At 47.4% G+C, this 12937-nt stretch overlaps 1 protein-coding gene across 3 annotated transcripts; it reads right to left on the minus strand.

Annotated features, from left to right (window-relative positions):
- Positions 1 to 2110: 2110 nt before the first annotated feature.
- On the minus strand, positions 2111 to 12605 carry LOC135521830 (KH homology domain-containing protein 4-like). Of its 3 annotated transcripts, none has more exons than XM_064947585.1 (14): positions 12424 to 12604; positions 10226 to 10418; positions 9890 to 10018; positions 8781 to 8860; positions 8582 to 8634; positions 8299 to 8465; positions 6455 to 6666; positions 6204 to 6264; positions 5987 to 6044; positions 5692 to 5906; positions 5383 to 5526; positions 4312 to 4427; positions 4043 to 4131; positions 2111 to 3064 (listed from the first exon to the last, which is right to left on the minus strand). In XM_064947585.1, exons 1-14 carry the CDS (start codon positions 12450 to 12452, stop codon positions 2811 to 2813), a joined length of 1800 nt encoding a protein of 599 aa, XP_064803657.1. In that variant the 5' UTR covers positions 12453 to 12604; the 3' UTR covers positions 2111 to 2810. The 3 variants fall into 3 exon arrangements, with proteins under 3 accessions (XP_064803657.1, XP_064803656.1, XP_064803658.1); XM_064947584.1 differs by having other exon boundaries at positions 4043 to 4134; XM_064947586.1 differs by lacking the exon at positions 2111 to 3064 and having other exon boundaries at positions 4043 to 4134; positions 4312 to 4399; positions 12424 to 12605.
- Positions 12606 to 12937: the final 332 nt, after the last annotated feature.

The following is a 12937-nucleotide window of genomic DNA, read 5'->3' on the forward strand; positions in this document are numbered from 1 at the left end:
TCCTTCAGTTCAAAAGTCCCAGAATTAGAGAGATACTGTGACTATTGTACTCTCCATTCCAACCTGGTCATTCTTGAACAAACCAAAGTCCATGTACTCCTCTCACTGCAGCACTGAAGACACCTGCATCAGAGGAATAACAGATAGATCAACACGGTCAGTCTCTCCAAGCCACCAGACACGGGAGCAGTCTGTTAGTGATGTTGGACTCGGTGTCTGTATCTGGTCCCATTGGACATGTGTGTTCATACATGTGGATTGGTGTGTAAGCAGTCGGCTACCTGTAGCTGCTTGGGCTGAAATGACTAATATAGGAACAATTTTGGGAACCTGTTCCTTGTCTGATTTGGACCAAATATATAGCATCCTCTTTACATACTGTATTATTTAAATCTCTACATTACCTGCATTCTCTGTCTTCAGCTCCTCTACCTGGCTCTCACTGACCTGAAATTCTACAATATCATACAAAGAAACTGTTGAATTCAACACATTACTACTCTGCTGATTCCAGTAATCACATTAGATACAGCTGTCTTACTTTACCTGTGTTCTGTCTCTCCAGTTCCACCTTGTTCTTGTAGAACTGCAGTTCAGTCATAGTGATACTCAGCTCCACCACCATGTTCCTCAGCTCCTCTCTCTGTTCCACCACCATGTTCCTCAGCACCACTCTCCGTTCCTCCACCATGTTCCTCAGCTCCTCTCTCTGTTCCACCACCATGTTCCTCAGCTCCACTCTCTGTTCCGCCACCATGTTCCTCAGCACCACTCTCTGTTCCTCCACCATGTTCCTCAGCTCCACTCTCTTGTTCCACCACCATGTTCCTCAGCACCACTCTCTGTTCCGCCACCATGTTCCTCAGCTCCTCTCTCTGTTCCACGACCATGTTCCTCAGCTCCACTCTGTTCCACCACCATGTTCCTCAGCTCCACTCTCTGTTCCACCACCATGTTCCTCAGCTCCACCACCATGTTCCTCAGCTCCCCTCTCTGTTCCACCATCATGTTCCTCAGCACCACTCTCTGTTCCGCCACCATGTTCCTCAGCTCCTCTCTCTGTTCCACGACCATGTTCCTCAGCTCCACTCTGTTCCACCACCATGTTCCTCAGCTCCACCACCATGTTCCTCAGCTCCTCTCTCTGTTCCACCATCATGTTCCTCAGCTCCACTCTGTTCCGCCACCATGTTCCTCAACTCCTCTCTCTGTTCCACCACCACGTTCCTCAGCTCCACTCTGTTCCACCACCATGTTCCTCAACTCCTCTCTCTGTTCCACCACCATGTTCCTCAGCTCCACCAGCATGTTCCTCAGCTCCACTCTCTGTTCCACCACCATGTTCCTCAGCTCCACCACCATGTTCCTCAGCTCCTCTCTCTGTTCCACCATCATGTTCCTCAGCTCCACTCTGTTCCGCCACCATGTTCCTCAACTCCTCTCTCTGTTCCACCACCACGTTCCTCAGCTCCACTCTGTTCCACCACCATGTTCCTCAACTCCTCTCTCTGTTCCACCACCACGTTCCTCAGCTCCACTCTCTGTTCCACCACCATGTTCCTCAGCTCCACTCTCTGTTCCACCACCACGTTCCTCAGCTCCACTCTCTGTTCCACCACCATGTTCCTCAGCACCTTCAGCTCAGTCCAGATATCAGGCTGGGTGGTCAACTATTCAGCATCACTCCTTTCTCTTTCATCTGTCTCTGTGAGCCTGTTCAGTGATATTCTTCTCTCTGTCCCCTCCACTCTCCCCCTGAGCCCATGTCCCAGACAGACAGTACAGCAACACAAGCCAAGCTACAACACCCCTCAATTTGAAACAATGTCTCTTCAGATTTAATGTAGTCTACTGGGCTCAGTCCCCTTCTTTATACACACTGGTGTTGTTGACCCAATACATTGAAATTTAACAGGTGTCCCCGTAGAATATTTTGAGAACATAACCAAGGAATGTGTGATATAACAGAACAGGTAAAGATGATTTATTGGCAGTTGATTCAGATTGTGGGTTGTTTAAGACAGAGATTCACACCTGATAGTCAGTTTAAACAACCCATTCTCTCTCTATTGCATGATCTGTCATACCAGTCTTGAAATAAACTCTCATACACAGAGATAATGCTCATTTATTCCACAAAAACATTAGAATAGTTGAGTCAATTGCATTTGATAAAAGGTCCAACGAGCATGTTTGTATGATCTGTACTCAAGGAAGGAAGAGGGAGATTTGACTAAGATATGGACCAAGAAAGAAAATGGAGATGGGGGAAATATATTTTTTGACAAAGAAATAAGTTAGAATGCATTGAAATCGCTTCTACCTCAGTGCTTTTCTACACTAGTAAAACCAGGAGTGGACACATTCCAAATCAACCAACAACAGGCCACTATTACCCTCCATCTGTGTGTTCCTCAGCTGTCTCTCCTATACAAGAGTTCAGAGTACACTGGAATCTGTGTGGAAGTCTGGGGCATCTTGCTGCTTGTCACCATGAATCCAGTCCGTCAGTCTCCTGGTTGTGCCTGGTTGGCTGGTTGAGTCTGTTCTCTTTGTATCAGCCAGCCGGTCTGTTTAGTCCATTTTACACACACACTGCTTTACTGCTGAGCACATGACAAAACTGTTTTAACGAAATCTAAGTCATCACAAAATAAATTATATCAAGTAGAGGAGTAGGTAGGAGTGATGGTTCAGAGAAAAGGGGAAGAGGGGGGACTGGGGCTCAGTTTGGGGTGTAAAACATCATTATGGGCCCCTCCAAAAGGCCCTAGGTGTCAGGGGAGGGTATGAGGTTTAATACTCCTGTGTTATGGGGCCATCCAGAAGGGCATGGGCTGCTGTGACTGTGCCTGCTGTGTTTTGGCACGTTGGGGAGGCGGAGGGGGGCAGCGGTACCCCAGAGTCCAGCCAGGGGATGACGTGGGGGTGGAGTGGGTTGCCCCAGCGACGTTACCATGGTTACCTGCCCCCAAGGTTTTGGGGGTGGAGTGGTCCTCCTCTTCGTCCGAGGAGTCACCAGTGTACGCCACGAGCCCCGTCTTCATCCTCTTCACTGAGGGATCTGAGAGAGATGAGAGAGAGGGAAAAACAGTGGGAGAAATGAGGGAGAAAGGAGAGGGGTGCGGGAGAGAGAGAGGGAAGACACACACAGAGAGAGAAAGAACACAACCAAAGACCAGCACAAAGGTTTCAAAAACAACCGTTGGAAGTCAATTGTTTACCAACAGATAGGGAGAGAAAGTTAATAGATTGCATTGTGTTTGGCAGCAGTTGTGAGTTAGGTAGAGGAGGAGGGGCATGGGTCAGCAGCGGCAGTCATTGGTCGGTGGGGAGCGGCAGCGTTAGGGCCGTCCAATCACGATGCAGGACAGCGCCACAGGAGAAGAGCCCCACCCCCATCCGGCATCCCACCCAGAGAGACATGGAAGAGAAGAAAAACACAGAGAAAGAACACAAAAAAGAGAGAGTCTTGTTAGTGAGGGAGTCAAACACGGGCACAGACACTCCTGTCTGATGACGTCATCAGAAAGGGACGGGCAGCGAGGGGACAGCACCAGCTAGACAGAGAGGGGGACTCCCAATCTGAAATCCATCCCTCGACACCTCCTAGATGTCACAAGATGAGATGCCAGGTGTAAGCAGTATGGTAATAGATCAGCCTTACTCTTCTACAGGCCAATTGTAATTGTCTACATATTGCTTACACCTATAAAATACTCTCAGACCTACACAGTGCCTAGGGCTAGGGGTTGACTTAGGATCAACGACAGATTTACCTGAGGCAGTGGGGGATCGAAGCTTTGCCCAGTTCATGATTCTGAACTGACTGACTGACTGGCTTTCAAAGCAGAACTTATGCCTGTCTGATGTAATCTGCTAGAACCTGTTCTGTCACGTGTGAGAACAGCATGTCTGCATGCAAAATGCTATTTGACTCTGACTACTGACAGCCAAGAGGCCGGGGGGTGGGCAGCGTGCTTTATGGCTGAGGCCATGGATGGGGGGGGGGTCAGGGGGTTACATGGGGTGGGGCCCTTACCCAGGGGGCCTTGCAGCAGCCTCCTCTCCTCCATCTTGGGTGTCATGCCTCCGTTCATTGGAATGGGTGGTGGAGGCATCAGCTGCCTACTGCTGGAGAGAAAGAGAGGGAGGGAGGGAAGGAGCGAGAGAGAGGGAAGGAAGGGGAGGAGTCAGTGTTGCACAACATCAATCACAAGCAAACACAAGCCTACACACATGGTGTGTCCAGCATCTGGGATGAAGGACACTGTTATAAAGGAGAGCGACTCGTCGCCCCCCATCTCGTACCTGTCCCTCTCCCTCGGCGGCCCGGAGGAACTCGGTGGCGGGGGTCCTGAAGCCTCTGGGCCGGGGCTGCCCACAGGGAAGCCTGCACCTAAATTAGTCATATGAATGGGTCCATGCTATGAGCAGAAAAACACACAGGCGCATTAGCACACATCCTCCCCTAAATTACTATTATTAATAGTAGGCCTACAAGCATGTAGTTATCTAAACTATTGAATTGAACTGAACTGCAAAGTTATTATTCCAAAACGTTTTCCTTTTCACTACACCTTATTTAAGCAGCTGAGAATAAAACTATTATTTTAAGTTAATGCATGCTCCGATTGCACAGAATCCAAAAATAGGAATGGACTGTATTAAAGTTACATATCATTAAATCAAGAGGACACATTTAAATTAGGCCTGTGAAGAAACTAGTATTGCGATATATTTTCCAGGGCAAAAATTAAAACAGGAAGCAGACCAAACACTTTGGTCCTTTAAAAACCTGCTGTATGTAAAACACGATGTGCTGTAGCCTGGAAAATAAATCTAATGACTCCGGGGGACAACATAACGATGGTTGTTTCCAACATTAGGGCCGTTTTCCTAAAGAAGTTCATCCGTTTCATGTTTTGTTTCCTTGCCATGATACTGATATCTTACCTGCACTAATTTCAATATATTGAAGTACATTTGATGATTATCCAACAATACCTTCCCAGAATCTCCATAATCTGAAAGTTCTATAAATCCAATAATACAAGGACTCAGATAATAACAGCTATGGTTACAATGCTTTTCAATGAACGTCATAAGATCTACTAGGGAAAAAACAAGTTGACACTGAACAGACATTTAGACCCATTCAATCTCACTCACTCAACAAGCAAACCGTTTCTATAGAATGCAAACAGGGACTCACAGAATTACAGACAAGAGAATCATAATGAATTGAGTCTAACAGAAAGAGGAACAGATATCAGATACATGGACAGAATATAAGAAAAGACAGGAAGACAACAGAAGCAGAAGGGACAGACTGGACGAAGGCAGCTCATAAGGTGGAAGAATAAAAGAATGGGAAATCACCTGGTATCCCAGCAGACCGCTGTCCCTCTCGTCTGGCACCTCCTCAGTGAAGCGTCTTTTCTGCGGCGGATTGGCTGAGACCACAGGAGGCGGAGCTTTGGGCGGAACCGGAGCAGCGGGTGGGAAAGGAGAAGGTGGGTGAGTCTGGGGACAGAAAAAACAACTTGGATGTAATGCATGTTGAATACATCATATATATACAGCCCATCAAGAAAATGTTTTTCAACTAGTTTCATAACTCAGATGTAATAGTCTCAATGTCCTGTATTATAGGTCCATACAAGTCTAAATCTGATTGGCCAGTCTTACCTGTGGTAAAGTGACAGGTGCAGGGGGGAGGGCGTACCGGTTGGGAGGGGGGAGACCGGCGGGCAGCCCAGGGGGAATGGGAGGGGGGACAGCATAGGGGGGAGGAATGGGCTGAGGAGGAGGTACCGGGAGGGGGTAGCTGGGCTGGTACCCCGATGGGGGGTAGTAAGGGGGCTGGGGGGGCATCCCGTTGGCCATGGGGGGCTGCATAAAGCCTGGAGGAGAGGAAGAGGAACACGTCAGTACATTGACACATTGTAGAGGCTGTAAAGAGAAAGACAGCCAGAGTCTGTACCGGGAGTAGGCATCATGACACTCATCTGGTTGAGGAAGACAGAATACTCTGCATGAACCTGGAGGGAAGAGAGAACAGTCACAGATCCACATGGCAAACAGAGCCCAGCTACATAATACAACGCACTTCACATGGGACAGCTTGAAACAGGGTTTAAGTGAAAGTAGAGCAGTGTACAGAGAACAGAGTGCCAGTCAGTAAACCATTAGACACTCACAGTCTGCAGCAGGTTGTCACACAGGGTCTTAGCTGCAGCAAGGCCCTCTGGTTTGGGATGACTGGGGAAGAGAGAAGGGTTAATGTGTGCCTGGTGTCTAAGCTCTGTGTCTCTGAGCTAATACAAATCAACATGGACTTTACTCCCCCAGACTATCCATTAATACTGCTACTTACCTGATGTAGATGTACATGAGTTCAAGGCCCTCTCTGAGTTGATACAGATGAACGAGTCTAGTCCATGAGACTTACCTGATGTAGATGTACATTGGTTCGAAGGCCTCTCGCCCAGAGGCGGGCTCCAGACAGCCTGATCCCTTCCCCCTGAGGAAGACCTTGGCCCCGGTCTCACCCTGGATGTGCTGCAGGTAGGAGCTGCCTGGCCCTTCCACCCTCTCCTTCACTGAGAAGCCCTGGATGGCATGCTCCAGACCCACAAACAACTTTTCCTGCACATAGTGCATCTGAAAGGATATGGATGTGAGTTGACATTCAATGACATTGACACTCATAAAATAACATTGACAAACACACAAACTCTTTTCTTATTAGCGCCGTCAGCTAATCAGCCGGTTACAGACTCATTTTCAGCCACCTACTTCTTCCACTTCATATTAACTAGGCTACTTTTCATTTAAAGGTTTCAATTCACTAGTCCGCCGAGCCTCCTCTGGATAGAGTGAACGATATGCATCTTCGAGCGATCTATTGATAGGAGCCCATCAGTCACAAAGTGAGCGATGACAGGGAAACGCAATGTGCCGTCTGTCTTGCCTCCCTGTACAATTTGTGTGCACTGTGGTTGGTTGCAGTCTAATTTCTTTACACAGGGAAGGAACGCCCCACGCAGTGGACGGACGAGGTAATGCCCCACACGGTAACGCCCCACGTAGAGTGCGTACGCGGTAACGCCCCACGTAGAGTGCGTACGCGGTAACGCCCCACGTAGAGTGCGTACGCGGTAACGCCCCACGTAGAGTGCGTACGCGGTAACGCCCCACGTAGAGTGCGTACGCGGTAACGCCCCACGTAGAGTGCGTACGCGGTAACGCCCCACGTAGAGTGCGTACGCGGTAACGCCCCACGTAGAGTGCGTACGCGGTAACGCCCCACGTAGAGTGCGTACGCGGTAACGCCCCACGTAGAGGACACAGTATTTGCCTTTGTGTGTTTCACATAGACAGCCACGTGGAGTCGTGGTGCATAGTAGACTATTTACTGTGCATTGATTGACAACTGAACAGCAAGTGTTGACTAGTTTAGAAAAAGTGTCAAACTGACTAAATAAAGCCATTCATAAATCATACAGCGTATACTGAATGTCCATAAACCAAAGGATTCCCTAGGTTTCCTTTCCTAAGATGTTTGGACTAAAATAAGGACTGTAAATTTAATTTTAGCCCACTTTCTCCCCAATTTCGTGGTATTCAATTGTTAGTAGTTACTATCTTGTCTCATCACTACAACTCCCGTACGGGCTCGGGAGGGACGAAGGTCGAAAGTCATGTGTCCAATTTGTAAGTCGCTCTGGATAAGAGCGTCTGCTAAATGACTTAAATGTAATGTAAATGTGTCCTCCGAAACACAACCCAACCAAGCCGCACTGCTTCTTAACACAGCGCGCATCCAACCCGGAAGCCAGCCGCACCAATGTGTCGGAGGAAACACTGTGCACCTGGCCCCCTTGGTTAGCGCGCACTGCGCCCGGCCCGCCGCAGGATTCACTAGTGCGCGGTGAGACAAGGACATCCCTACTGGCCAAACCCTCCCTAACCCAGACGTCGCCCCATGGACCTCCCAGTCACGGCCGGCTGCGACAGAGCCTGGGCACGAACCCAGAGTCTCTGGTGGCACAGCTAGCACTGTGATGCAGAGCCCTAGATCACTGCACCACCCGGGAGGCCCTGTAGATAAGACTTTCATCTCAAGAGAAGACATGTTAAACACTCCCTTACTTAGACAATAGTCCTGATATAAGCCTAGGCCATACCCCCAAACAACTAATTCATTCGTTTTCAGTCAATTCAAATGGCCCTGGCTGGCTACTTTTTCTATTTGTCTGGCTACTCTATGCACTTGTGGAAAACACTGCTTACCCCAGACTGAAAGTGTGGTCTGTGATGGTGGTTGATGGGGGGCAGTGAGGGGGGCTGGGGTTTGTGTTGCTGGTAGACTGGGACTGTGGCTCCGGTTCCGCTGTAGGAGGAGGTGGCCGCCTTCACCACTCCGTTAGTGATGATCTCCTTGATGCGGTTCACAGCTCCTGGAGAGAGATTGGATCGTCACAACATAGAAACTCAGGAAAGAAGGACCCTGGTTATCCTGATGTTCAGAAATGGTGATAATCAAATTAGGTGAGGTAAATAGAGATGTACTGACTGTCGACAAGCTCCCTGGTCTGGCCCTGGACGTGGAGATAGAGGGGTCGGTCCCTGACGACAGAGAGAGAAGCAGTCGGTCAGTAGCCTAAGACTTGGTTGTATGAGGCGATCAGACAACAGATCTACTTGCCTGTAAATACCAGTAACCTCTTTGGTAGAGCAGTGTGGTAATAAAGAAGGTGTGAAGCAGGACTTACCCTTGTGGAGCCTTGTACTTCTCCACTGCTGCCATGTATCGCCCCCTGGTGGACACAGCAGCACCGCTCACTTTGCTGATCTTCACACAATAGGATGAAGAAGAAGCTGGTCATTTACTGTCCTCAAATGAGACATTTTCAGTCCCATACTGGTTTACATGACACTGATCCAGTCTGTTCGTGTGTGTATCACACAGAGAAAGAGCTGGGTAAACATACTGGTTTACATGACACTGATCCAGTCTGTACATGTGTGTATCACACAGAGAAAGAGCTGGGCAAACATACTGGTTTACATGACACTGATCCAGTCTGTTCGTGTGTGTATCACAGAGAAAGAGCTGGGTAAACATACTGGTTTACATGACACTGATCCAGTCTGTACATGTGTGTATCACACAGAGAAAGAGCTGGGTAAACATACTGGTTTACATGACACTGATCCAGTCTGTACATGTGTGTATCACAGAGAAAGAGCTGGGCAAACATACTGGTTTACATGACACTGATCCAGTCTGTTCGTGTGTGTATCACACAGAGAAAGAGCTGGGCAAACATACTGGTTTACATGACACTGATCCAGTCTGTTCGTGTGTGTATCACACAGAGAAAGAGCTGGGCAAACATACTGGTTTACATGACACTGATCCAGTCTGTACATGTGTGTATCACAGAGAAAGAGCTGGGCAAACATACTGGTTTACATGACACTGATCCAGTCTGTTCGTGTGTGTATCACACAGAGAAAGAGCTGGGCAAACATACTGGTTTACATGACACTGATCCAGTCTGTTCGTGTGTGTATCACAGAGAAAGAGCTGGGCAAACATACTGGTTTACATGACACCGATCCAGTCTGTTCGTGTGTGTATCACAGAGAGAAAGAGCTGGGTAAACATACTGGTTTACATGACACCGATCCAGTCTGTTCGTGTGTGTATCACACAGAGAAAGAGCTGGGTAAACATACTGGTTTACATGACACTGATCCAGTCTGTACATGTGTGTATCACAGAGAAAGAGCTGGGTAAACATAGCAGTAAGTTTGACTGTTGACTAGATTGTCAATCAATGGGTCTAAAGATCATAATGATGTCATGGACACTCACCTCGTCCTGTGTCTGTCCACGGGTCAGCAGGTTCCGGCAGGGGAGAGGAACGTCGTTGATCTCCACCTCCGCCACCACCAGGTCATCCTTCGCTTTCATGGGAGGCTGGGGCTTCCCTGCACCCACAACCTGGTGATGACAAAGATTCATTTTTATGTACTGTATGCTAACATTTACAACAATATATCTCTCTTCAAACGAGATTAAGAGCGAGAGGATTACAGAATGTGGAGGCGAGAGAGAGACAGACAATGAAGAGAGAGAGAAGCCAGATTACAGGTGAGAGACTGAAAGCGTTTCTAATGTTTTCAGTGTAAGAGGTTTCCTGACCATTACCTTGTCTGGGGGTCCAGATGGTCCAGAGGGTCCTATCTGGGAGGGCTTGAGCTTGCCCTTGGCTACCAGCATGGCGTTGATCTTAGCTGCCACAGCAGCTGCAGCATCCAGAGCCCCTGTAGGAGCCGCCTCCGCCTCCCCCATCTGGTCTGAACCAAGACCTGGGCCCGGCTGGTCCCATTTACTACGGCGACTGAGGAACAAAGAGGGTGGGGGAACAGAGAGAGGGGGGAGGGGATAGTGAAAGAGAAAGTCAGGGGAGATAGTGAAGGAGGGAGAAAAAGAGGGAAATGGTAAGTGGAAGGGATGGGAGAAGTAGAGGGCAGGAGAATGGAGGGCAGTGCAAAAGCAGCAATCACAAGGCCTCTCCCCACCCATTTCTGTGAAAAGCTGGAGGGATGGGTGCTGGAGAAACGTAGGCCTAACAACTCTCAGACAGAGCTACGGATGCAAAAATCTATGATATACAAATGATAGTTTTAACCATTTGAGGCTATACAGTGTTTGTTTTACTCCCATGCCGTAAAAAAAAAAAAAAAAAAAATTTTGGGTTCTGATGGTGTATGTAAGTTGAGCAAAATGTTTTAGGTGACCGACCAATTTCACATGTTAGTTATATGCCTCCCGAGTGGCGCAGCAGTCTAAGTGTTGCGGCGTCACTACAACCTGGGGTTCCATCCCAGGCAGTGTCACAACCGGCCGTGACCTGGAGTCCAATAGGGCGGCACAAAAATGTCCCAGCGCTGTCTGGGTTAGAGGAGGGTTTGGCCACGGGGGCTTTAGTTGGCTCATCGCACTCCAGCGACTCCTTGTGGTGGGCCAGGCACCTGCAGGCTGACTTCAGTCGTCAGTTGAACAGTGTTTACACCAACACATTGATGTGGCTGGCTTCCGGGTTTAACGAGCAGGTGTTAAGAAGCGCAGTTTGGCAGGTCATGTTTCAGAGGATGCATGACTTGACCTTCGCCTCTCCCAAGTCTGTTGGGGAGTTGCGATGAGACATGATCGTAATATCACGAAATTGGGGGGAAATTTACAAACAAAAAAATGTACGTTAGTTATAGATGTCATTGAAAGCAAATCTAAGCAGTAGATCTTTTATGTGGCTATTTCTATGCTTCCTGTTCTTAAGTTTTGTTTTTGTGTCTTTTACATTTGGTTTTATACACCAGCTTCAAAAACAGCTGAAAATACAATATTTTTTGTTATGGAAAATATATTTCACAGGGGATTAGATGGTACAATGATTCTCTACACTGTACCTGCTTGTTTTGTCAAACTGAAATTAGGTGAACTAAATTACTACAATCAGGAAATCATTATTTTATTTCTACTTTGCACATTCTTCCATTGCAAATCTACCATTCCAGTGTTTTACTTGCTATATTGTATTTACTTTGCCACCATGGCCTTTTTTTTGCCTTTACCTCCCTTATCTCACCTCATTTGCTCACATCGTATATAGACTTGTTTATACTGTATTATTGACTGTATGTTTGTTTTACTCCTTGTGTAACTCTGTGTCGTTGTATGTGTCGAACTGCTTTGCTTTATCTTGGCCAGGCGTAATTGTAAATGAGAACTTGTTCTCAACTTGCCTACCTGGTTAAATAAAGGTTATATAAAATAAAAAATATAAAATATAAGTAAAAAATAAAAATGGATGTAGCAACTGCAGGTAGCCCCTTAAATGACCACATCAATTACAGGGTTGAGGTCGTAGGCTAACAAGTTACTTTAGTCTTTGCCATCTGACGTTACAATTAATGTTAACTTTGAGGATTGAATTAATGTTGTTGACTTGCTAACGTTAGCTAGTCAGTTATCCAACAGTTTTGTTCACGTCGCTGTGCTTAACGTTAGTTAACTAGCAACCATACGTAGTTAGCTACTGTAACTTAGCAAAACAACAGTTATCGAGCTAACTAATCGATAGCTAGGTAACCAACTCACATCGATTTTCAAAAAATAAACGTATCACCCAACGGCGCTCTTAGTTAGCTATATAACCAACAATTTTCTAAACGGGGTAACGACAGCTAGCTAGCTACACCGTTGGCTACTAAGCATACCCCACGTAAGTTAGCTACAAGCACTCCGCCATTACAAATTAACTAGCTAGCTTTGTGCTGTTCAGTCAGTGTTGGGCAAGTCTGTGGTCAAATGCACCGTGATAACGCAACGTTCTTTCAACTCACCCGCCGTTTTGCGTTCCACCAAATGACATCAATCTTCTATTTGGTTGAATTTCTCTTTGCGTAAAAACACTAACGTTAATACCGACTCCGCCAGACTTACAATATAGCTTGTCCAGACAGTGGAGTACTGCAAGAGCTTTCACTCTATGCGATATCGTTCCCACTTCCTGTTTTGGGGGGAAAGGACCGGCGCTGTGTTGAATTTTGCTTCCCTCACACAGATTATTTTCTTCAATCATGTGCGACGCTAGGGGACGCAGTGAGCAGGCCGCGTCTCACCGGATGATGCAGTCCTGTGGCTACCTGCTATCATCGTTTTCCTGCCACCCCAGGAGAGTGTTGCTGATATGAACCAGATGAATGTCGGTTCAGGTTTCCCAAATGAAACCCCACAGCACACAGCTTGGTCTACGTGAAAATGTAGGACCAGACATCTTACAAGCAGGATGCTGAGGTGATGATGCCAGAGCCAGGTAAACTATGGTTGTTAGCCAGGTAAACTATGGTTGTTAGC

This window comes from Oncorhynchus masou, chromosome 30 (genome assembly GCF_036934945.1).
Source record: "Oncorhynchus masou masou isolate Uvic2021 chromosome 30, UVic_Omas_1.1, whole genome shotgun sequence".
Classification (NCBI taxonomy): domain Eukaryota; kingdom Metazoa; phylum Chordata; class Actinopteri; order Salmoniformes; family Salmonidae; genus Oncorhynchus; species Oncorhynchus masou.